This window comes from Simochromis diagramma, unplaced genomic scaffold (genome assembly GCF_900408965.1).
Source record: "Simochromis diagramma unplaced genomic scaffold, fSimDia1.1 OVJJ01000602.1, whole genome shotgun sequence".
Taxonomy (NCBI): Eukaryota; Metazoa; Chordata; class Actinopteri; order Cichliformes; family Cichlidae; genus Simochromis; species Simochromis diagramma.
The window spans coordinates 7,940,701-7,966,696 of NW_024387040.1; the positions used below are offsets into that span (position 1 = coordinate 7,940,701).

The window sequence follows — 25,996 nt, forward strand, 5'->3', positions numbered from 1 at the left end:
TTTCAGTGTAATAGTTACAATGTGATTTCTTCAACAAGCTGGTTATTATGTTTCAAGAAAAAAAATCGTTTTTTATCGGCAGACCTAATCTGAACCTCGGGGGATGTTTGTGCTGCAGTGCCCCGACTTGGAAAGATGTGACTAATTGTCGGCAAAACAAATCTGTGGTGAAACGAAGCGTTCATGACAGGCAGGACGCCAACTTGATGTTCCTCTCCAGGGGGAAAGACATCAGAAATCCTTTTAGAAAACTGGCTTATGAATTTCTTTTAGAGGCTTTTCCGTAAGAAGAAACCGATTTTGTTCTTTTGTTCATCTGCTGCACTATTTTAATTCATGTCCTGACTTGTCTCACGCTCTGATTAGCTCAGATTTCGGCGTATGATATTCGGATTGCGTTCTAGGAGTTCTGTGAAACTGGATCTGTTTAACTTTCTCTCAGCTTTACGACTTTATGTGTTTGCTTAATGACAGGTTGTGTTTTTAAGAGGGGATGCGTAAAATCTGAGACACCGCAGGTCAACAAAGCACACTTTCTCTGCATAATAATTACTGAGAGTTGTATGCCTGGAATTTATGCGCAGCAGTGTGCAGTGATAGTAAAAAGAAATTATACCCTCTAAGGTTTTTCCTGTCATGATATAATAAAAAAAAAATCAATCTGGTCCTTAGTAAGTGTTAAAATTGGGTAAATCCAACTTCAGATGAACGACAACATGTGCCGTATTACACTCTGTTGCTATTTATTCAGCAAAAACTAAGCTGAAATACAGGCGCATTGTGTGAAAACTATGTACATCCAAGGTGTACCGTCACACAGACGGCCTCAGCTCATACTCCAGAAGACTCTGGTTCACAGAAGAGTTGAAGAGCAAGGTGTCCAGATCCTGTGGCTGCAAAACAAACCCATCACCCCTCCACCACCGTGCTGACAGCTGGTATGAGGTGTTTGTCCTGATATGTTGTGTTTGAGTTTCACCAAACGTGGCGCTGTTCACCTCTACTTTGGGCTCATCTGTCCAAAGCACGTTCCAGACGTCTTGTGATTTGTTCAGATGCAACTTTGCAAACTTAAGCCTAAAGCTGCAACTACACTGGATAAGATATGACCATGGAGACCATGGAAAGCTCAACTTAAGCACACAGGTGCTGCCTTTTTTAGTTAGAGAGAAGAGGCTTTCTCTTGGCACTGCCAAAGAAGCCATACTTATTCAGTCTTTTTCTAATTGTACTGTTATGTTAACTGAGGTCTGAGATGTAAGTTTTGGGGTTTTTTACAGTCTCTCTGAGCAGTTAACACTCTGACGTCCACTTCTGGGAATACTGACATCTGCCTTGATTGTTTTCCACTTGTGAATAATCTTCTCACTAAAGAATGATGGATGTGAATTTATTCAGAAATGGTGTTACAACTTTTCCCAGATTGATGGAAAGCAACAATTGGTACATTAAGATCACACCTGAATGCTCCTGACCAGCAAACTGCCAAAAACCTCACCTTTTATAGAGGTGCTCACACTTGCTGATGATCGATCAATCAGGTAATCAAGTGTGCTTGATTAGCAACACCTGTCTACTGTTCACCCTCTTAATTCCTTTGGAAGCAGTAAGGGTGTACTTAGTTTTTCACACACTGCTTCAGCATAATAGTACAGTGCACCGTGTGTGCATTTAAAGGTTTTCTCTGCTTCATATCAGTTTGAATTAAATGTCTTTGGAGTTTGGGCCGTTTATTATACAAATCAAGCAATTTGATGTCTTTTTTTTAATGAAATATAAAATATGACAGTGCTCATGCTCACTAGCTTCTTCACTCTCTGACCTTGTCAGTGTGACTCAAATGGTGTTTAATTTGTTTCAGCAGGTTAATAAACAGTCAGGAAAGTTCTTGAAAGTCAGTTACGTCAAATCCTTCTATTGTTTTAGGTGTAAGCAGAAAAGTTACATACTCCAAAAGCTTTTTCCACTGTGTTTCTTCTTCTTCTGCATTTTAATGACTAGGTTAGTATTCCCTTGCATGATCAGATTTTTGCATATGTTGTTAAAAGTACTTCTTCTGACAAATGTCCCTAATCAGCTGTTGCTAATGAAGAGACAAAGTGAAAGTGAATGGAGGAAAAATTGCATTGTTTTGCTTCCCAGTGCAGAAAGATTTTGATCACATTGTCTGTTCTTTGTGAGAATTAGTTTTGTGCCGTGTCAACAGCAGATCCTTACTTTTTTCTATTTCAACGATAGTTATAGTTGCAGAAAGTTGGAAGCTTCTGCAATAGTTACATCAACTTAATCCATGTGGACCCTGGCAAGCTGATGTGAGTCAGCACAGTTCCAGCACAAAATACTGAAGGTCTTCCAAAGTGCTTGGCAGGGTCTGCGGGTACACTGATAAAGCAGCTTTCAGTGGGCACTAAATTAAGCACTCTGACACCAAGAGATATAAAGCCTAAGGAATCGTTTGTGGATGTGACTTTTTCTACATTTCTCGCTGAAATTATGCACAAACGCAGTGAAGCATTCCAAATCATCTACTTGTCAAGTTTGTAAGTCTCCTTTCGGCACCGCGGCGTCAGGTGGGAACCAAGAGAAAACAAGAAAACGGTAAAACAAGCAGAAACTGAATGAAAGAAAGGGTGCAGACAGGATCTTCATGCTGCGATTTTACTGCCTCAGTGTCTTTGAAAGATTTCAGGTGGAACCAAAAGCGGTTTGTGAATCAGGGATGTTGACAGGCGTGAGTCAGGCCAACAAGGGTGCTCGACAGAGTCAGGGTGAAGGTATGCAGTGGCTTTGAGAGGCAGTGAAAGAAATGCAGAGGGGTAAGATTTCCTTTCTCACAAAAGAGGAATAGCCTCGTTAGGAGGAGAAGCCCCCGTCCTCCTGGGGAGGTTTATTTTAGGTGTCCCTCGGTGGTCTGCCCTCAGTGCCCTCCCAAATCCTTGACAAAAGACCCTGGACAATCAGATATACTGCCATCCCTGCATCACAGTACTTCTGTGTTCACAAGAAGAAATGCAGGTGCATGGGTGACTCATCATGGCTCACAGAGGGACATGCTGGGAAAAGAGCAACCATTTGTCAAGGGCCCTGTGTTGTGTTTATGTGTACTTTGCCAGTTTTCCATCGTATATTAAGGATCCTTTAAAGGAAAATAGATGTTTACGCATCAGTGGAGCGGTATGTGTAGGTGCCTCTTGGATTAGCGTATTTAACTGCTGTTGACGGGATGTAGCCTGGGCTGCTTTGTCCACACGGATTTGATCTGATTAATGACTATTAGGGATAGGATGAGTGTCAGGAAGTATTAGAGGTATGCGGAGAACGAGACAGGGAGTGAATAGGTGGCCACGGAGACCAAACAAGAGTGAGATTATCCACACTGGAAGATAGTTTTGGGAGTTTTGGCTCACTGCCATGAGGACTCCTACTTTATATCTGGAAGTATATGAAATGATTTTATAGCAATTATATGACATTGAAAATAACAATTATGTCATAGCTCAGTGATAAAAGTATCTTATAAATGTTTTCCAAATCTCAGAGTTGTTATTTTTCTTAATATGGAAGTTAAAATTTATGTCTGGGTCCTGGATCATACACCAGGATTCCTGGCTCAGTTTGTGGTCTTTAACTTCAGAGACTGAAGGTGACTTTTTATTGTTCTCCTAAAACAGTTATGTGCAAATTGTGAGGCAGTCATCCCAGACCCATTTCATACTCTTCCTCTGGCCACAATAAATTCTTCCCATGTGCATCAACACCCCACCCCCGTTAGAGCAGATTGGTCTCTTTGCTTTTTGCCTTTGCCAACGCTCATTATAAAGTGAATCTGTCAGCCTCCTCTTTGAGCGAATTAGCATCTTAAGCTTCTCCACTTGCTCTCGCTGCCTCTCTTCTCCAGTGGGGAGAAGAGAGGCAGTCGGGGCCCCCCGACCAGTGCCTCTGGTCGGGGGGCCCCGAGGGAGGAGCGGGGAGGAGGGACGGCAGCGAGAATGAAATGCGAGCGTTAGAGAAGAGACGGAGGGGAAAAAGTGGAAAATGCTCCTTACTAGTTAAACCCAGTGACCTCTGTCTCATTAAAGAGAAGCAACATAGACTAAGAGTAGAGGAATCAGCAGTTCCCCTTGTTCCAAAACCCAAAAAATCTGCCATGAGCCTTTTTTAAACTTTGTGTCTGGATGAGTGCGACGAAAATTAAGTTTGTTACAAATTTACATTATTAGCCCAATCCTAGTCAGGTCACCAGGGGGAGGGGCAGGAGCTTATAAGCCTGAAGGCAAACAAGCCTGAAGTCATAACAGGACCGACAGATGAACAGACGTCCGCGGCCTTCTGTGATGCATCTGAAGCAGAGAAACACTTCAAAGCATTCTTTGTCAGATTTTACTTTTAATCACGTCTGCTGTTCTACTATGGAAAATAAGGAAAAAAATAGATATAGGAAAGCCATAATGTTACAGTATGTTTATAAAACCATACGCTCATAAAAGCTTGGAACTCAGAAGCAGCTGCTGACCTTATAAAAGTGCTCAAGGTGTTCTAGTTTTATACCAACCTGAAAGAAACAGTTTGAACATTGTACCTAAAGGCACAACAACTAGCCTATTAGAATATAATTGGAGTATATTACTGTTTTTCAAATTGAGAGAATATTATATTGAACTATTATGGTGCTCACTCTCTAATACTCACTTTCTACGTGCACATTTTCGCTCTTCTCTTACTCAAAACTCTGCATCTAATGTTTTGCCTGTTATCATGTCCCTGAAATTCAGTTTAAAACCTGCATGTCTTGCAATGCACAGTCAGGATTATTAAGTAAAATACAAATGCAGGATGTTTTTGCATACCCCTGATAGTACTTAGTAATGTGCTTTCAATTGCTTCTGAGATGACCCCTGTGCAGCACACAAAGTCAAAAAAATGACAGGACCCCATCCGAGGAATAAAACAAAACTAGACCCCACAGAGAGAGGCACCTAAAGTGGACTGACACAACAAAATGACTAACTGTGAGAGGGGAAACCGGATTACATATTCAAACTGATGGCTTATTGGAAATGAGACACAGGTGGGGAAAATCCAACACAGGGTGGGGTTACAAAGGACACAGTTACAAAGGAAAGAAGAGCAAAATAGGAGGCGGTTGCTGTGACAGTCTGTGTGCCAAAGTCTCCTTGGGCAAGAAAGTGAACCCTGTTGTTCTATGATTATAGAACAATGTTAGTTTAAAATATAATTCTATTAAAATAGAAGACAGTACCAGAATGTGAGTGAATCAGGCAGAAAAATGCTATATAAAGACCAGTCCACTTACATTTTTAATAACAGTTGTTTTTTACTCTAAAAGCCATGCAGGGACAAAATGTTAAGAGTCCTCAAGCACAGTGCAGAGTGGATGAAGTCAATTACAGTTTGAGTACCTGTCGTTGAGGGATGCTCCAAAAAGAAGTAAAGTGAATATAATTGCAACGTGTCAGACAAAAAGATTTTAATTGTCTGCACCATATTTGGAAATTTTCAGGAATTCTGATATATTTGGTTTACAAAAAACAATATTTTCTCTTTTCAATAGAATTCCAAGGTGGAGGTATGCAGTCTCTGCATTTTAGACAGAAATGTGGGGAAAATTATGTTTTGTCCGGCCAAGACTCAAACTTGGGATTTAACATTGCATTTGCGTGCTGTATCCACACTATGAGTTGCAAACTTTCACTTTCAAGAGCAGAAATTCAGGAGAAGTTTTGCAATCAGTGAGAACAACCTGAGTGTAAGGAGCATGGATTAACTGGTGCGAGCAGAAATACGTGTAAAAGCAGAGTAGTGTGAATCTGCGCATTGCCGTGTCTGAATGTGAAAAACACAAAAATATTTATGTCGATTTATAGATTTATGCACAACATCCTGTACTGTCAGGTGGTCTTCTTCTTCTTCTCTTGCTGTGACCAATTTTTGCACATCTTTGCATGTTACTGTTACCTGTCAGTAAGTGCCATGCTGACCTTGTCCATAAAGGCACCTCTGCACCTCTAATAGAGGTTAAAAACGCCACAGTGAACCTTTAAACTATAACCTTTTTTTTTTTTAAATGCATCTTTGCAGACATCTGTTCACACCACACTGAGGCTTTTCCATCTAAATGAGAAGTAGTTGTTTAACTATATAAAATACAAACTGCACAGTTAGCTCCTGTTGAATTAAGGCAGTGATTCAAATCAGCAAAGCGCTTCATTATGTCACTCTGAGAGAAGAAGGATGGAATAAGGGAAAGTAGATTTCTTATAGTGACGCAGCAGATTGTATCTCCAATCCATCTGTCTCTGGCTCAGATAATCAAGTCGGTGTTTACAGTAACTCGGTGCCATTTCTCACCTGTCACCGGCGTCTCGTTTCAGACCGAAGGAACCGGGATGATTAGCTGTGACTGTGGCCCACTGGTCTGTGTGAAGGCTGCTGACTCATTCCTCGTGTGCATGTGTTTCAGGCAGATGGAGAAATGAGAAAAGTCAACTGACACCGTTACTTATTACATTAATGGCTTGAACAGTCCCCACGTCTGTAATTTGACTGTTGGCTTATTGAAAGTAAAAATACTTTGGTGGTATGTGATTATCGTAGCCCTGAAAACTGACAGTTTTTATTACACAGCAACAGATTTTACCTTTTAGTTTGACTGTGAGAGGGTTTAATGGTTTAGGTTCTCTAGCATATCAATCAAAGCTTATTTCTGGTGGGTTATCATACATCTATCTACCAGTGTTGTTTAGGCAAGGCAAGTTTATTTATATAGCACAATTCAACAACAAGGTGATTCAAAGTGCTTTACAGAGACATTAAAAAATAAAAAGCACGATTTAAAATTGATTAAAAAAAACAGTAGATAAAATCAGTAGTTAAAATGTAAGTTTTGAAATTTAAGCTTAAAAGTGTGGATTTGGTGCTTTATTCAAATGCAGCTGAGAATAGGTGAGTCTTCAACCTGGATTTAAATAAACTGAGTGTTTCAGCTGATCTGAGGCTTTCTGGGAGTTTGTTCCAGATATATGGAGCATAAAAGCTGAATGCAGCTTCTCCGTGTCTGGTTCTGACTCTGGGAACTGATAAAAAACCGGATCCAGATGACCTGAGGGATCTGGAAGGTTCATACTGGGTCAGGAGCTCACTGATGTATTTTGGTCCTAAACCATTCAGAGCTTTATAGACCAGCATCAGAACTTTAAAGTATATCCTCTGACGGACAGGCAGCCAGTGTAAAGACCTCAGAGCTGGACTGATGTGGTCCACTTTTTTGGTCTTATTGAGGACTCGAGCAGCAGAGTTCTGAATGAGCTGTAGTTGTCTGACTGATTTTTTAGGTAGACCTGTAAAGATGCTGTTACAGTAGTCAAGCCTACTAAAGATGAATGCATGGACTAGTTTTTCCAGGTCCTGTTGAGACATCAGATCTTTTATCCTTGATATATTCTTAAGGTGATAGCAAGCTGACTTTGTTATTGTCTTAATGTGTTTTTCTAAGTTTAGGTCTGCATCCATCACTACACCCAAATTTCTCGCCTGATTTGTGGTTTTTAGGTGTATAGATTGAAGTTCTCTGGTGACCTGTAATCGTTTTTCTTTGGCACCAAAGACTATTACCTCAGTTTTGTTTAGCTGGAGAAAATTGTGGCACAACCAGTCATTAATTTCCTCAATGCATTTACCAAGAGCCTGTACAGGGCCTCGGTCTCCTGGTGACATTGTGATATATATTTGTATGTCATCTGCAAAGCTATGATAGTTTATTTCGTTGTTCTTTATAATCTGTGAAAGTGGGAGCATGTAAATGTTAAACAGAAGGGGTCCCAAGATGGAACCTTGGGGAACTCCACATGTGATACTTGTCTGCTCAGATGTGAAGTTACCTATTGATACAAAGTATTTCCTGTTTTCTAAGTATGTTTTGAACCAGTTTAGTACAGTTCCTGAAAGACCTGCCCAGTTCTCCAGTCGTTTGAGTAATATGTTGTGGTCAACTGTATCAAATGCTGCACTGAGATCCAGTAAAACTAAGACTGACATTTTTCCACTGTCTGTATTCAGACATATGTCATTAAACACTTTGGTCAGAGCGGTTTCAGTGCTGTGGTTCTGTCTAAAACCTGACTGGAAGGCATCATAGCAGTTATTCTGTTTTAAGAAGTAATTGAGCTGTTGAGAGCTGTTTATTAATCACACTTTCCTGTTCTGTCTCCTTAGGGGTCCCATACTCATACGTGCAGGAGCAGGCGAGAGATGAGGATACAGATGTTGACGTGAAGCTTTACAGTCACCGGTGGAGGAGATGGCTCCCCCCAAAGCCTCGTAACATGGACAGCAACAGAGCCAGTCAGGAGCAGGACCAGGAGCGTGAACAGGAGGAGCCTGAAGGCTTCCCAGGCCTGGTTTCAGCAGAGGAAGCAGACAACAGCTCCCAGATAGAGGTAAGCAACGATCCAAGGACCAGATCTTATTTTTATCACAGCTTCTTTTTCTTTTTTTCCTTTAGAAGGCTAGGACAATAAGTCAAAAGCCAAGCATCAAGCTTTAAAAGTAAAGCTTGTTTTACTGCATATGCACAGATTAGGCAATAAAAAAAAGCAGCAGGTAAGTGAACCATACTTTCAATTGCTTTAGGTTAGAAGCAACGTCTGGCATGCTTCACTGGTGTTTAACGGCCAGTAAATGCCTGAAGATGCCATTGTTTCAGTCTTGGAGATGCCCAGTAAATGCACTGGTATGTCATTGTTATTTAGGCACTTCCTCACCTTGTAGCATTACTGCTACCGTCCTTACAAAGGCTTTCCTGCAGATGTTGGCATTCTTGGCAGGTTATCTAAGAGTCTTAATTATGGGGGAAATTAAATGGGGGAAGTGAGCGTGTATTTCTGTTGTGGAAGATGCAAAAAACAAGTGTGCTGGAAAGTTTCAGTATTAATTTCCTCTCACGACAAGAAGGTCCTGGGTCAAATCCAGTCAGTGGGTTCAGGTTAGATTAATTGTCAATTCTAAATTGGTTGGAGGTGTGAATGTAAGCTTGAGCACCTGCCTGTCTTTCTGTGTTAGCCCCGTCATAGATTGGTTACTTGCCCAGGCTGTATCCCACCTGTGTCCCATGCCAGCTGTCATACGCTCCCCTGCAACCCTGATATAGAAAACGAGATGAAAATAGATCGATGGAAACATAAGAAACAGCCAGTTTTCTGTTACATCTGATTTCATAACCAGGTGCTTCTCTCATAACGACATAACTTAACCGTAATGGCAAATGTGAAGGAGATTTTGAACTTTTAACTGTGTTTTCATGGGTTTTACAGCTTTTCTAATTATTAAAGACCCCCCACTGACATCCATAACACACCAAAGTACAAGAAGATTTTCTGCCAATTAATGAAAACTTTCTCGAAATTTATACATGTAATTACAAGACAGTCTGAGCAGTGAACTACCACAAAGCTTTTCTGTAACTTTACATATTATTTATCATTTATCAATCTTCCTCTGACCCCAACCGGTCACGGCAGATGGCTGTCCCTCCCTAAACCTAGTTCTGCTGGAGGTTTCCTTCCCACCATTGCCAAAACATTTGCCCAAACATCAAAGTCGCCTGTAAGTTTATATTAAATAATATGTTAATGAAAGATGTTAAAAGTTCTCCTGCAGTTCACAGTTTCTGCATTTTCACTCACCAGCCTTAATTCATTTCTTGTGTTTGACCGACGTCACGCAGTAAATCCTCCTACTAGTATGAAATGAATGAATCAATAAAGTCCTCTTTTGAGCCAGACCCAAAAATACTCTTAGGTCGCTTCCCTGGAGCAATTATAAATCCCCTTACAAGAGTGGATGTTTAGTAATGAAAAAAGAAGACGAGGAGGGGCCTTTAAGGATTAATATTTTATATCAAATTAAGCCCAGCCCTCAGGTGTTCATTTACCTTCTATGTGGGACTGGATCCTTTTAAATTTGACCTCAAAAAGACCAGAACAGGAAATTAACCCAGCCCCCTACAATGTGAATGGTCTGGAGGACCTGCTGGAGATTAATAGCTGCTCTCAATCTGTGTTTGTATCTATGTAAATGAGAGGCATCGCCCGCATACCTTGTTGTGGCGCCTTGGATGGCACGCAGCATGGGGGCGTTCAGCTGGGTTGTAGACAGCTCGTTAAGTTTTCCCGTGGCCTCTAATCATCTCAGGTTCGCAGCCCTGTCTCTCTCAGTGACAAGGGCTGAGAAGCTTTGATCGTCAGCTGTAATCATTCACGCTCAAATTCGTGTGTAAGCACACACACACCACTTTAAATTTCACACAACTGTAAACACGCTCGGACTACAGCACGCACCCGTGCTCCGTTTGTCATAGCCGCGCACATTTATGCTTACATAAGTGCTCGCCGCCACTCAGACATGTCCCGTCTCGTTGTTTTTTGTCTCTCTGAGCCTCATTTGTTGTTGCAGAATGGAAAAAAACAGTCGACAGCACAAACACCCCGTCAGTCCTCCCTGCCATTACTCAGCACACGCACTCCCTCACCTGCCACCAGCACTTTCCTGCCACCAGCAGAGCCTTCATATTCAGAGGGCAGAAACAGTAAACACTGAGCTCAAGGCTTCCACGCGGCAGTGAGCTGAATGGGTTTAAAGACCGTCCCCTCAACGCTCAAACAGCTTTAGCTGTGTCCTTCTGGTGGAGAAATCTACTCTTTGACACTTTAGCAAAGGTATATATCACCACTCAGTGATGGTAAACACATCCCAGGAGTCATTTTGTACCCTAATTTATTTTGTTGCGCAAGTCTTCAAGCTGCTTTCATCTCTTCAAATAGTGATTTACAACCAAAATTACCTGTCAAAACAAATGTGAATCTAAGCCTGCGCTGAAAAAGGTCGTATAGCTGCATTACACTCCAGTCTGTTGAAATTACTGCCTGTCATGCCATCAATTTCTCGCTGTGTTATTGTTGTTCGTTGATGTGCAATAGTGGGTCTTAAGAGATGCCGTTATGCAGTGATTTTGTCAAAGTGAGTAACAAAGACTTGTGGTAATTACTGACGCTTTGCATCAGTTTGTTTAATGACAGCAAGTTTGATGCTCTTTCAAACTAAAAGACAAATAAAATCCCCAGCTATCTTTGTGAAAACCTGTTGGGGTTTCAGACCATATGAGCAATGAAATGTAAAATAATTTTACACCCTATCAGGTCCTGTTTGGTTTTAAGGTTAAAGTAAGAGGTGGAGCAAGCAGCAGTCGTTCTAAGGCCGGATTGTCGAGCTCATTTTACACCATGGGCCACATAGAGCCCACTTTGGTCTTCAGTGGACCAGTGAAACTCCTCTTTCTGTCAATATAAAGAGCATTAAATACATATTTAATCCCTGAAATATCTAAATATAAGAAGAAGTTCAGTTTCAGCCACATGTCTCGGTTTTTCTACATGATAAAGACACGCTGCTGCTGTAACTCTTTGGGCTTAAATTGTAATAAATAAATGTAAAAATTACAGAAAAGGTTCTGGTAGCTTATTGCCCACACTGTCTTGTAATTATAAGGCACAAAGTTTTTGTTAATTTTAGTTATTATAAATTTTTTTTTAATCCGAACTCTATACCCACCTTCACATTTTCCAAAGCTGTCCAGTGGGCAAGTTTGGAGTTTTTGCCGGGCTGCTTGACATGCTTGCTTGTTTGACATCCCTGCTTTAAACAAGAAGGAATCTGAGATCGGCATGCAGCACCTAGGCAGCTCACTCTCTGGGCAGTATTTACCGAGTTTATAGCATTTACAGTTTGGGGTGCAAAGAGGAGGCTTTTGTTATTTTCTCTGCTGAAATTATGCTTCAAATATTTTTGAGCACAATTATTTTTATTGCTTCTATTTATGTGGATATAGTACACTGTGTTGTGTTTGGTAAATATGCTAAAACAGAAAAAAATTGAATGCTTAACCAGCTCTGAATTTATGAATACGATTTTTTTTTCTTATTTGGTGCATTTGAGAGAGGACAGAGCTAGAGTACAAAGAAAACCCAAAACAGTAAATACTACTTGTTGTCCAATTCCACTTTTTTGCTTGTTGTACAATGCAAATAATTAAAAATGTAGAGTTTGTGCTAAAAAGAACTCATTTTTGTGTAACCATTTAAAGTCAGTTTGTCAGTTTGAATAAGAAAAACACAACTATACAACCGTGCAGAGACTCACAAGGCCCCAAACTTTACGTTTTTATGCGTGTTTTATCCAAGGATGGACTGAATGCTTCCCAGTTGAACTCATCCGCATCAGTGCAGGTGAAAAAATCTGTTGATCTTTTTCTTTCTCCTTCCTTTTGAGGTCATTCTGTGCTTTGTTTAACACACAAGTTAGCCAATAGCAGCTTTCCTGTCACCTCTACATGAAGGTTTTAACCACAGCGGCTTAGACAGCAGACTGTCTGACGCCTGAACGACTGTTACTCACTGCAGCAGCTCTCCGGATCATTAACCCAGATTAAACAGCTTCTCTGCTGAAGGTGTCCTCAGGTCACTGTACGGTGGAATAAGAAAGGCAGAATCAAACTGTAGGAACGAGTCAGGGTGTCTGAATATAAGCCAAGTCTCATCAGCAGCTGAGCACACCCCGACATGCTCGCAGCTTGTGGTGGTTCTGTTGTATTTTTCATGTTTGTTATCTAATGGCTACCTTTCAACATGTTATGCAATTGTGGCTGCAGGCACTTGATGTACAACATAGAGTTTTATTTTTTTTCTGTTTTGAAGAACATGAAGGAAACTATAAAAATATATCTGAATTTTTATCCCATAAATCACAACCTAATGGTAACTAATACCATTATTTTTTAATGCACAATACTTCTTTAAATTCCTGTTGTTAGAGATCATCTAAACTCCTCCAAAATTAACAGTATCAATAGATCGTGAGGGAACAGCTGCTATGTATATACATCTTTGTATTGTGCTGAAGAGATATCAAATAAATTTGAACTAAGGCAGTGGCTGTGTTTTCATGTAATACTGCTTTCTACCACAAGGCCATACACAGAGTTCATGTAACTGTTATTTAACCAGGTAAAAGAACACATTTTCAGCGGCGCAAGACGAAGGAAATCGGTTCAGGACTAAAAATGTTTTTGTCATGAAGGAAGAGCTCTGCCTTTAATCAGTGTAGGAAAGGTAAACAGCATAGGCGAGGGCAGGTAAAAGGTAAAACAAGTCAATACACAAGAAAATCCAACATTAATACAACAGAATAAAACAGGAAACAGGAAGAAAAGACAAGTTTATGCCGTGAAAACTTTACATCAGAGTTGAACAAAGACAAGGTGGCAGTGGGGATAGCAAGGCTGGAGGCATTTATACCCAAGAGGACACGTGTGGCACAAAATAGGTGAGAAACAGAGCAAAGGATGGATGTGCAACTAAATGAAATACACAACAAACAGATTTTTTTTAAGCAGGAGGCGACAAAAACCAAGGTTCACATCTCGACAAAAAGCACCAAGAAGGTTTAAAGAACAGCAGCACACAGTTAAGTACACATACACTAGTAAAACACTGCCCCCTGTGGTGAAAGTGTTAAAATTATAGACCCTTTAGTGAATATCCACCATTTTCCATGGTGTCCATGTAACACGGACAATGCTGAGTATTCTTTGACGCAATCTGAGAACCGGTACATAACTACAGTAACAGTCACACAGGAAAAATGCACTTGTGAAATATAAGGCGGTCAGGCTCTCACTTGCTACAAAGGCTCAGTGTTTAATTCCTTCTCATAATTAAAGTTAATATTTTCAAAGTGAAAAAGATAAACTGAGAAGGGAAGACGACCTGTCCAAGTGTGAGGCTTTATTTCTTCTCTGAGTAACATAATTAAAACATGGATGCTTTTGTGCTTTTACCTTCGGGTGAAGATGCACTTGTTTTAAATATTGAGAGGGAAGCCTCTCTACCATCTCTACAAAAATCTACGCTTGTGTCTGATCTGACTCTCGTATCCCTGGAGCCCATGAAAACAAAATCAGCTAGCAGACGACAGACCTGAGCATGTAGGTGCAGCAATCCATCAGTAATCTGATGATCTCTATAAACTGATATCTACATAAATCTGGAAGGAAGAAACAACCGTCTCAGTGCTGGAGGCTTTCTGTTTGTAGTCTGACTAATATTAACATGTTTTTGGGGGGATTTTTAGTCTTTTTGGATAGCAAAAGGGTAACATAATGGCTGAAATGCAATCTCAAAACCATCAGCATTAAGCTTTTTATTAATTTGCTATTCTTTTTCTAAATTTTATCTACATTCAAAAATTTTCAATCTGTTCCCTGGGTGTCCACTGGCTACATAAGAACCCCAGTTAACCACAGAGGCTAATGGCATGTTCATGCTGCCAGTAAAGGGGTGACTGGTTACAGTTAATTTGAGTCTCTGCAGAACTGTTTCCATATGTGTCAGAGCGCCCTAGGTGAGGACACTTTCAACGGTGTATTGGTAGAAAGACAACAGAAGGTTTTTGAGAGAGATTCATTTTCCTCGGGGATCTCAGGAAATACAATCTTTGTAGTGTTTTTTTGGGGGGGGTTTTTTTGAGACAATGTCTGTGTGTTCTGAAACTACAGACTCTCTCCACCTCCTCTCCGTTTATGCTCGGTGGCAGGTGTGCATGATTTCTCCCAATTATGAACAGTGATTAGGGAAAAAATAACTGTTATACAGTGTCTTCAAAATAACTTCACACATCAGCGGTCTGATAAACACCCCCACCCACCCCGTGTAAACAAAAAAAAATGTTGTCAGTTACATGATGCTCAACACTTGTTTTTCGAGGCGCGAGCGAAGTACAGCGAGTCAAAGTCAAGAGAAGAATCCAGTGAAATATGCACAAGCCCGTGAATAATATTAACACATTAACTTTAGAAACACTTCCACAGCAGCATGAAGCTGGTCACACTTTGTCAGCAAGAGCATATCTTAAAAAAAGAAATACAGAAGTTTGGTAAACACTGTTCTTCAAGTGCAGACTTCCTTTAAATGAGATGCTAGCACTCTGTTAACGTTGAGAAAGGGCAGACATTGATTTGTGACAGAAACATGCAGAAGAAGAGCGCAGCCCATTTCCTTTTTTAAATACATAACGCCGCATTCCTGCTTCATTACCCTGCAACACAGCGTTTGCAGTCATTGTTCACCGAGACAGGAGATAAAAAGCATTGCACCTTTTCACCACCTCTACTTCCACTCCAACAAAAACTCAGTCCTAGAAATCACCTCGAGGTCCTGTTCGCATACCAAGCAGAAGGAATATGTAGCCCTGACCTAAAGTGAAGCCATTTTTATTTCTACAACGTAATATTACAAATCTGCGTCATTGGGGCTTTACACTCTGCACAGCATTAAACACCCTCTGTCCTTAGAGTTTGAAGTGAGATTGGAAACACCCTTCAGTGAGAGAAATGAAAGTAACCTCCTCAGGGAGCATAAGTGAGGATTAGACAGCAGCACAATGGATGGATGGCGTGTTTACTGAAAAGGAGCAGATTCACAGAATAGACAATCAAGGAGACAAAATTACAACAAGTAAACATAAGACGACATACATTTGAAAAAGCTCTACTTTGCTTTATTTTACTCGGAGTTTCCTGCTGTCAGAGGCAACATTTCAAACCTTATCTTTATGAGGAATAAAACCGTCAGCGGCGGAGGGCATGCAGCAGCCGCTCGGATGATAAATTGTGCAGACTGCTCCTTTTTCAAATCCCTTATCGTGTTGCGACAACACAAGAGAGACATAAAACTCCTTGTGGTCTCTCTGAGATGAAAATATACACTTATGTTCACATCTGGATGTTCAGATCTACACTGAGCTGATATTTAACCAGAGTCAAGCATGTCAGATTGCCAGCAAAAATATATCCGTTTTTCGGGGGTTTATCCATCCCACTTCTAGTTGTGTGTTTGTGTAGCTTCCTTTGATGTGTAGTAATAGAGGTGTGGTTTATGGTGGAGACATGTTATTGGATGTCTGAGACCCCCCAAGTGCCTCCTGAGGCACTTGGGGGGTTACATGCTTCACTACATTCACTATTTATTTGTGTTTCTTAAGGGAGTCATTCGGTTTGCTAATTTTCATTACTTTGCTCGCCTGAGCTGCAGTTTCAGAACCTGCCCTAATTTGTTTGTTTTGTGTTTCGGTTTGTCGAGTCGGTTAAAAGATTCCCGGGGGATAACGTGTTTGGAAAGAGATGTTTACCGCCTTTACACTGCTCACCGTTTAGACTGTGTAATGCCATACCATCTCAGGCAGCTGCTGCAGCTCATGGATGCTCTTCCGATGAACCCACGCTTGTTTAAATTCAGTTTTGAGTTTCTACCTTGCAGCAGTACGGGTGTAGACGTTTCTCAGTGGGTCAGGCAGCTCGTTGGTTTGTAGTCACTTCTTCAGATGAACAAAGAGAGCCGGTAGTGTGTGTAGTCCACTCTGTGTATTTCTGAGTCCATGGAAATCGCTTTAAAGAGCAGCCCCATCAGACAGTTTGCAAATTAAATTCTACTGTAAACCCACAGATGAGAGTACACATTGAATTATACATTAGATGCCTGGATTCACTTCAGTCTGCTCACTGAATGTATTCTCCATTTGTTTCACTGCTCTTTGAAACATGATCACTAGTCCTGAGTTGTATTTAGTCTTTATCAGTCAGTGTGGTTCTGTGCAACCTGAGTTAAGGCTATAGTTTGGGCCCAGTCCAATGATAATCATTGGATTAAATACTGCCACTGTCCTCTGAGATATCAGGTAACCACGTGAATTTAAAGGGATGGCTTTGATTGTCCACTAGCTGCTTTTCCTACCTTCGGATTTCCACATATGAAGGAGCTGTGGTCAAACTACTAGTGCAGGTATGTGAGATCTGCCAGTAGGATGAGTAGAGGATTGTCAACTGACCCATATGCTGATCTGTATTGTGGATGAACTTGATCTGAACTAACATTATGCTCAGTAATTATAATGCGCATTTGTTCTTTCCAGCCTGTCAAATGTGTAATTGATCGATTATTTGATCGTTAGTTGTAGATCAGTCTGCGAACCCGTTGGCTGTGACCTGTCTGTAGGGATGATGGTTAACAACTTCCTGCTTCTTGCAGTGGTGATTCTTTACATTCTGACCATAGATTCAGATAAACTGAAGGTGAATCATTCTCAGACAAAATCTGATATCAGCCAAATCCTTTCCTTTTCCAAATGAGCTGTTTGTGTGCAGGTGTGTCATGATTAAGGAATATTATTTGGATAACTAATAGAACCCAGAAATTGGCTGGTAGCAGTACAAGATCTAGTCCATTGATTATAAATTCTGCATGTCACTGTGTAGAAATCTGTTTTCAAAATGGAATAGAAATAGAAAATAAAAATATTATTACAAAATGAATACAAAAATTATAGAAATTAATGGTAATGACGATGCTATTCTCTTGATTATTATTGGAGCCAGTTTTGCTATCCTTTGGTTTATTTTGGGTCATGCCTGAGCATTCTGGGAAATGGCCCGGTCCAACATTTTGCATTCATCATAAACCTTTAGTTCAGTTTCCATTCTGCTGTTACAGCAGGTCTGAAATACTCTGGCACAGCCATGATGATGTTTCCCTACCAACACCAGCAAGCTGCTGAAACTAGAAGAAGTGTGGCAAAAAGTAATGGATGGCAACCATTATCTACTGAAGAAGAGCCGCACACATGAGCGATGGCGTCCTTTTAAATGCTTTTTCAAACACGCTTCAGCGTGATGTAACTGTGCACGATAGTGTTGTCTTGGGAAAAAGAAAGCTGGCAGATGTGCATCTTAATCCCAACATATTGAATCATTTATTCAAAGCTCGAGTCCTGCCACAGCAGAGACATGATCACAGTTGAGGGGATTACAGTTTTTAGTGTACTCTCCTCTTATCCTCTGAAAAACCCCATCGAATCACAGCCGCAGCTATCTACTTTTGAATAACAATTTAAAAAACGTATTTTATTTCAGTAATGGACCCAGAATAATCTCAACGTGCTAAATTACTTTATTTGGTTCTACTTTATATTATAGAGTCATTCAGTATTGAAACTACGTTGGCCCAGATATTCAGGTCTCGGTATAATGCAATATTGATGTAATGGGCAGCCTGAGTAAATGCCTCAGACAGAGATGGGAGTGAATCGAGGATGGGTTTTGTACTCTGAATCTTTACAGCAGTTTGTTTTTGTACACGAGATCCACAAAGTGATCCATTATCAACAGCAATTACAGTATTTCTCCATCTCCATCTATTTGTAGTCTATCACTTTATGAAGAAGAGATGAAATACTGGATCTAAGAGACATTTTTTCAGCTTTCACATTCACCTTCTCCTGCTTGAGCTTTTCAGGGCAGCTGATCCACATCTGTAACTCTGTGGGTGTCAGTTTGAACTTATCCCCACTATGTATGAATATACAACTGACATTTGACTTTACACTAATAATACACACATAACCACTGAACCTTCTATTCCACCACATCCCAAAGGTTCTCTATGGGATTGACATCTGGTGACTGTGGAGACCGTTTGAGTACACTGAACTTATTTTCAGGTTCAAGAAACCAGTTAAGATCATTTGAACGTTATCTTCAAAGTAGTCATCAGAGGATGGGTACAATGAACATGGTTAGCAACAATACTCAGGTAGGCTGTGGTGTTTCCATAGCTAAGGGACCTAGCTGTGGTGCTAAGAGGCTGACAGAGTGCCAAGAACCCGCCTACCATACCACCACCCGCCGGTTCTTAGCTAACATGAGTGGCACCCGGTGTGGTCTTCTGCTGCTGTAGCCCATCTGCTTCAAGGTTTGTTACATTCAGATATTCTCTTCTGCTTTCCTTTGCAAGCTGGTAATTATCCTCTTAAATGGTTTTGTGGGAAAATCCCAGCAAATCAACAGTTTGGAAAATACTCAGATGAGCCCATCTGACACCAACAACCATTCCATAAATGGGCTGTATTTGTATAGCGCTTTACTAGTCCCTAAGGACCCCAAAGTGCTTTACACATCCAATCATCCACTCATTCACCCATTCACACACACATTCACACACTGGTGATGGCAAGCTACATTGTAGCCACAGCCACCCTGGGGCGCACTGACAGAGGCGAGGCTGCCGGACACTGGCGCCACCGGGCCCTCTGACCACCACCAGTAGGCAATGGGTGAAGTGTCTTGCCCAAGGACACAACGACCGAGACTGTCCGAGCCGGGGCTCGAACCAGCAAGGCGAACTCCCAACTCTTGAGCCACGATCGCCCCATGTTCAAAGTTACTGAAATCCTCTTTTTTCCCCCCATTCTGATGCTCGGTTTGAACTTAAGCAGGTCATCTTAACCATGTCTACATGCATAAATGCAGTGAGCTGCTGTTATGTGATTGGCTGATTGGGTAATTCTATTGATGAACACTTTACCAGGTACCTATAGTGAATGATCATGTTAAACATGGGAAAAGTTTAATCAGACCCCTGAGAGCCAAAAGCTTATAGATCAGACTGCTCTATCACCCAGTTTCTATGTGTATTTGTCTCTCTATGATATCAAGGAGACGAGGTATTCCTCATACTATTACTATTAAAAAAAGAAATCTCAAATATGATGCACTAGGTGTTCATGAGTTCAACTGTGCAATAAGCTGAACTACAGAGGTCAGCTCAGGGACGCCGCAGTTTAAGCTGAAAACAGAGATGGGTATCTCTTCCATGTAGCTTCTAATAATATATTAAAAATATTCTGCTCCACATTTTTGGATTTATACTGTCACCAGTGATTTTTCAACTGTTTTTCTTTCTGGTGAGTGGAACGTCTAACAACCTCTGTGGGTTTTGCTTTATGAAAGACGTCAGCTGTCTTTATGTCCTGGTGTGCGTTTCAAAATGCAATCGTGCATATGAAAGTGACTCTGCAGTTACTTTACCTTAAAGGGATTTCTCTAGGTTTAGACTTGTCAAAATGTCACCATGACTTAATGCCACACAGCCAGCTTTCATGATGATGTTTTTTATTTTGTTATATATGTGAATGATAGTGTAACATTTGTATGAATGTGGCTGTTTGTATAGTGGGGTAGACCAAAGGGCAAAGTGTTTAGGATGGATTTAAAGCGTTTTTTTCCTTTTAAATCAAGCATAGCCTCATCATCTAATGGCTCGACAATACACACGTTTCTGTTCAAGTCGAGTCAAGAAAAAGCCGCATTTTAGCCCTATTTTTAAACATGTAAGTGCATATGCATACACAAATGAGACCATGAAACGAAGCCTCATTTCTATATCACTTACAGGCTTCAAATGGAGTAGCTTGTCATGTCAGAATGTTGAATGAGATGCTAATTCTTGCTCAGAGTTTGAATTTAACTTTTGGTGCTATCTTTACTTTGACTTGGCTCACTGACAACCTTTACTCTGGAGATGAATTCTGCATGACGAGGACAGGAAGAGGAAGACGATAAAGAACGGTTGGATAGTTGTTATGCTGAGACATATCCAGACACTATATGGTTGATTACAGTCATTTAATCCTGGCTGTCAGCATGTGCTTCACCGCGGCTGAAGCTACTTCTCCCACCGACTCAATGCAAACTTTCCACAACAAAGGAGCTACTATCACACACAAGTTTCTTAAAGGTTTCTTAAAGGAAAACTGGCAGTAAGAAGAGATTTTGCTACTTCTGATTTTAGATTCCTTTAAACTTTAATGGTATAGCAGGAAGTGGTCCCCTTAACCAAAAAAGCAAAAACGCAAAGGAAAAAGACAATGCCACAGGCATCTTAATAAGATCAGAATCAGGAAGACTTTATTTATCCCCAAGGGGCAATTAAGATACAACAGAGCAGCATGACATTGAACATTACGACAGGGCATAAAGAGGCAATAAGAGTGAGATAATAAATACATAGAATATGCAGTACAGATGTCATCCTCTTCCTTTTCACCTCAAGCCTCATTTGCTGAATTCAAGTCAGGCACTTAAACAAACGAGAATATGTATATACATGCTCAATTATTCCCAATATTGTCACAATTACTTATTGTCCTGCAACCCTCCACACAGCTGACAAGAGCCAGCTAAACAACAACATTAGCTGGTTTTAAGCTAACATTATGCCAGCTAATGTTAGGTTCTAGTATGCTGAAAATCTTTCCTTTCCCTCTGATAAACAGTTTGATTACATTTTCTCATGGGGAGTCCATCAGATGTTCATTTCAAAGACTGTTTCACTAACACCTGCTAACAGCAGCTAAATGAGGCTAACAGTAGCTAACAGCAGCAGAAACTACCAACAGTTCTGGATATCCTAAACAATCCACTTCAGTATCACTGGTATCGGTCAAAAGTGAGCTTCTCTGGCTCACTGACCTGTATCAGACTCATTTCACAAAGTTTTACCGCTTCTTCCAGAATAAATAAGCATTGATAGCTGAACTGACAGCCATCCACAGATAGTGAAAAACTTTGGGGCAGATCTGGATCTGGTTCAGACATTAGTAGAAACACGCTGGCCAGCCACAGCATTTATTGGGTACAGTCTAAACTTAATGTTTTTGATCTCTCTTGGTTGACGAAAAGATGTTTGTCCTGTAGCAGCCACCCTAGTTATGTTTATACACTTGAACTGGGAGAAAAGGAATGCTGCAATCTTCTTTTATACAGTGTAACTTTAACCATAAGCACTGTCTACTCTTTTGAAGACAGATGAAGGCTAAACTCAAAGAATCCTAACTGAATCTCGGTTTCTTGACCAACTTTTGGACTGAAATCTAATTAAGTAGAGTTATTTGTTCTTTGTCTTGGCGCCTACCTGTTCGAGTTTCCCATAAAAGCCACCCAAAACCGAGACCAGAGTGGGAGCAGATTTCTCACCATGTTTGTATTTTCCCACACTGATTTTGAGTACTACACTTTACTTGTTGGACATTTTTGTGGATGTTTTAAAGAAACGGGACCTTCCTCTTTCAACCTCCCACCAAAACTATTTGTGTGAGCATTTTTTTATGCTCCTTGTACTGTGTTTGTTATTCTCTTGAGAAGCCCCCACAGCTTCACATCCACCTACACCCAGCTGGACGATGGCGCCCTGCCCACCGTCCCCTTTACTTGAAGAACTCTCCAGCTGGCCCCTCTCACCTCTGAGGAGCCTACATCTCCCTCGCTCTCTCTGCGTGAGGCCAGAAATCATCCTGTGCTGATTAGCAGGAAACTTTACAGCCCTGCATTTGTGTGTTTTACAAGTAGACTTGTTTTCTATTCTGGGAGTAATGTGCTGAATAAGGCTGCCTGAAGGGGCCTTTTTCCCTGACATGGTCTGTCTGCACGTTAATCTGTGATGAAAGGCTTGTGGCAGTATTTGTTTAAATGTACACATTAATCAGAAGTAGCACCACCTACATGACTGAACTCCATTTGGGATTCAGATATTTATCAGTCCCACAGAGGCTTTGCCAGGCCTGAAACATTATCTCCCCTTGTCTTATATAGCAGGCTGAATATTGAATAGCGGTATTAGATTATAACTCTCTGAGGGGAAATATGAATCCTTGAAGCAAAACGAACTGAACAGGGAAGGATTGTGCTTTAATTAATGTTTGTCTCATGGCCTTTTGACAAGCTCTGAATATTACCACCCATATATCAAAGCATCTGCAGAGCTCTGTGAGCTCCTATTAGTCAGATCACAGTCGCAAGTAATGTACATCCAGCAAAACATAAACTTTAACAGTGTTTCAAATAAAAAGACACAGCTGCAAGGTACCTCATTAGACCCTGCGGGAAACAGACAACACGAACATTCTTCTTAATTCTGCACAGGAAACAGTAAAAGCAGACAAGCCCGTCTCGTATGGCCTTGTAAAAGTTCATGGATGGCTCTGTTATTAAAGGCAGCCCTGACTTTGCAGGCTTTTTAAGAGAAAAAGGAGCTGATTGCATTTTTTTGTTGTTTAATTTTATTAGGAAACATTAAAAGCAGTACATGTGCTGAGCGCTTTAAAGGAAAGAGGTTGAAGGAAAGGACGGGGACTGTTATAATCTAATTTAGTGGGTAATTTGGTTAGCTGCAAAATTAAAAATACTGGATGTCAGTGAATTTCCATATGCATGTGTTTTATTTTTATTTAGTGGTAACTGTGTATTAGACTGCAATGAGCTGCACAATCTCTATTTTTAAATGTGTTTATATTCTCTACACTTTGTACAGTATAATAAGGGCGCAAACTTCACAGATCGACTCAGACTCACCCGATGTATTATCTTATTTTCTCTTTCATTCTTCAGGAGGATACACATCACAACTACTACACATCAAAAACGTACGGCCCTTCAGATCCGATGAGCAAGGGCTTGTGGGTAAATATCGACCAGATGGACAAGGACAAAGTGAAGATCCACGGCATTCTGTCCAACACACACAGACAAGCTGCGGTAAGTCAACACACATCATGAGAGGAGATTTACTCGATGTTGGCATATTTAAAGACATTTGATACCAAAAATTATCCATCAGATGTGTGTTTTTCACTCTGATAAATGGTTATGAGCTATAATTTTGTTATCCTGAAAATGAATCTGAGCATTTTAAAGAAAATATGTTTACATCTGAACCTTACTTATGTTGAATTCTGTGTACAGGTGCTTTGATCTGCTTTAGCTCAGTTCACAGATGTTGGTGTTTTTTCCAGAAATGGACCTATTGCTCCATCTACAACTGCTGCTCACTACAATATCTTTGTTACTGTGGAACCACAATTATTATCCAACTTTAAGACATTTTACATTTGACACAGTAAAGATTGCTAGGACATAATAAGACTAACAGTCTTTCTGCGTTTAGTTGGACAAAGGCACAACTTTTGTATTTCTGCCACTGTACAACAGAAGTTTGTGGTTCCTTTTTTGTATATTTTTATATTTAATGACTGAAAAGCATGTTTTATCAGATTGAGATCAGGTGACTGACTTGGACATTGAAAAATGCCCCATTTCTTTGCTTTGGAAACTCTTGGGTTGCTTTTGTGGTATGCTATGGGTCATTATCCATTTGCATTGTAAAGCTCTGTCTGGTCAGCTTTGCAGCATTTGGCTGAGTCTGAGCAGAGAGCATAGCCCTGTACACTTCACAATTCATCCTGCTACTTCTATCAGCAGGCACATCATCAATAAACACTAGTGGCCCAGTTCCACTGGCAGCCATACATGCCCATGACATAATTCATCCTTTGAGCTGTTTCTCTCCTTCATCCTTTTCTCTTCCTATCATTCTGGTTCAAGCTAATCTTGGTTTCATCTGTCAAAATAAGTTTTTTCCAAAACTGTGCAGACTCTTTTAAATGTTTTCTGCCAAAGTCTAATCTGTCCTTCCTGTTCTTGACTATAACCTTGTCATAAACCCTCTGTATTTCCATTCATGAAGGGGATACTTGCTTAGATGTTATGAAGTAGAAATAATTCACCATGCATTTTAGTTGACCCTTTTTAAGAATGAACCAGATTGTAGATTTGGGACATCCAACAAAGCAGACATAACATATGAAGCTGACTTAAAGTGTACAATTTGTCACTGTAAATGAGGAGGATCGTGACAATAACCCCTCTGAAAACAGTTATTTTCTTATCACTACACACACATTACTGGAAGGACTACAGTTTTTTTTATGCTAAAAACAGCAAGTAATTCTTCTTGCATTTTTACCATTAAAAGTATCCCTGCAGTGAAAAAATTAGAAAGCTCCCCTCCCTCCACCTCAGCAGAAGCAGGTGATGCATGCAAGCTGCATACTGATGGAGTCACACAAGGCAGCAGCAGACTGACTGAGAAACAAAGCAGAATTGCAGTAAAAGAAAGAGAGAGAGAAAGAAAAACTGCCCAGGGTGAGCAATAGCTGGCAAGGATACAGAATAGAGGCCCACATTGTGAATTCTGCTCCTTTACCTTCAGCTGGGTGGTGATGGATTGAGCTATCCACTCTGAGGCAAGGTATTCATTTTAGCCACTGAACGTCCCGGCTAAGAAGCGAGGCGTTCTTGTAAACAGCATCGAGGAAAGGTTCTCTGACTTTGTTTTACGAAGTGAATTCCTAATTCAGCGGTCAACTGAGGAATCTGGAGTCAAAAGGAGACGCTGGAATTCTCGGCTGAATAATTTGATTTCATATTGGAGCGAAAGAAGCAGGGAAAACCATCTGTGCTGAACAGATCTGCGGCACAACCTCAGCAGACTAACGTTTTAAACAAATAGACTTTATAATGAAGACAGTTAAAGTCCTGCATATACTCAGAGATCTTCCTTCCAAACTGTGCCGGCTGCCAGCTATTACTCAAAGAAATTGGCTAATAAAGTTGTAAAACAAAATGCAGTCACAGAGGTTAGCTTCATCACCGGAGTGCAGAAAAGTTAAGCTCTGGATTGTCTCTATGGTCTTCAAGATTCGTCGTGGTTTGCCACAGGATTACTCCCTCTGGCACAATCTCTAGGACCATGCATAATATCAGCATGTTCACTGTGGACTGTCCATCTCCATAACACTTACTGGCAGTGTCTGGAATTTAACCCGAGGGATAAAACAATGAATGTAAACTATAATTTATAGGATACATTTTTGGCTACCCTGTAGTCTCTTAAAGATAATTTTATTATGTCTCTGTTCATTTGAAAATATTTATAAATACAATATGAGCCCATCTCTGTGTAAAAGCTTGTTGTTTAAATATTTCCCGTGAGAAATGGTAGACCTCAAGAATCTACAGCCATGCTAGCAGCTCTATGAGGGTACGCTGGATAATGCTTTGAGCTAAATGCTAACGTTAGCATGAAACATACATTGGTAACAGTGATGTTGATGATTTTTGGCTGGTCAAATTTTACCATTTAGAAGGTCTTAGTATGGTGAGTTAGCGTGAAAAGAAATAGCTAATTAGTCTGGATGAAGC

At 40.5% G+C, this 25,996-nt stretch overlaps 1 protein-coding gene across 3 annotated transcripts in view; it reads left to right on the forward strand.

Annotated features, from left to right (window-relative positions):
* The window catches only part of plxdc2b (plexin domain containing 2b), a 112,419-nt gene that overhangs the window by 36,365 nt on the left and 50,058 nt on the right, over positions 1-25,996 (forward strand). For all 3 annotated transcript variants that reach the window (XM_040043813.1, XM_040043814.1, XM_040043816.1), the window contains 2 exons: positions 8,233-8,456; positions 23,345-23,491. In XM_040043813.1, coding sequence (XP_039899747.1) covers positions 8,233-8,456; positions 23,345-23,491 — 371 coding nt within the window. The remainder of the gene's footprint in view (positions 1-8,232; positions 8,457-23,344; positions 23,492-25,996) is intronic.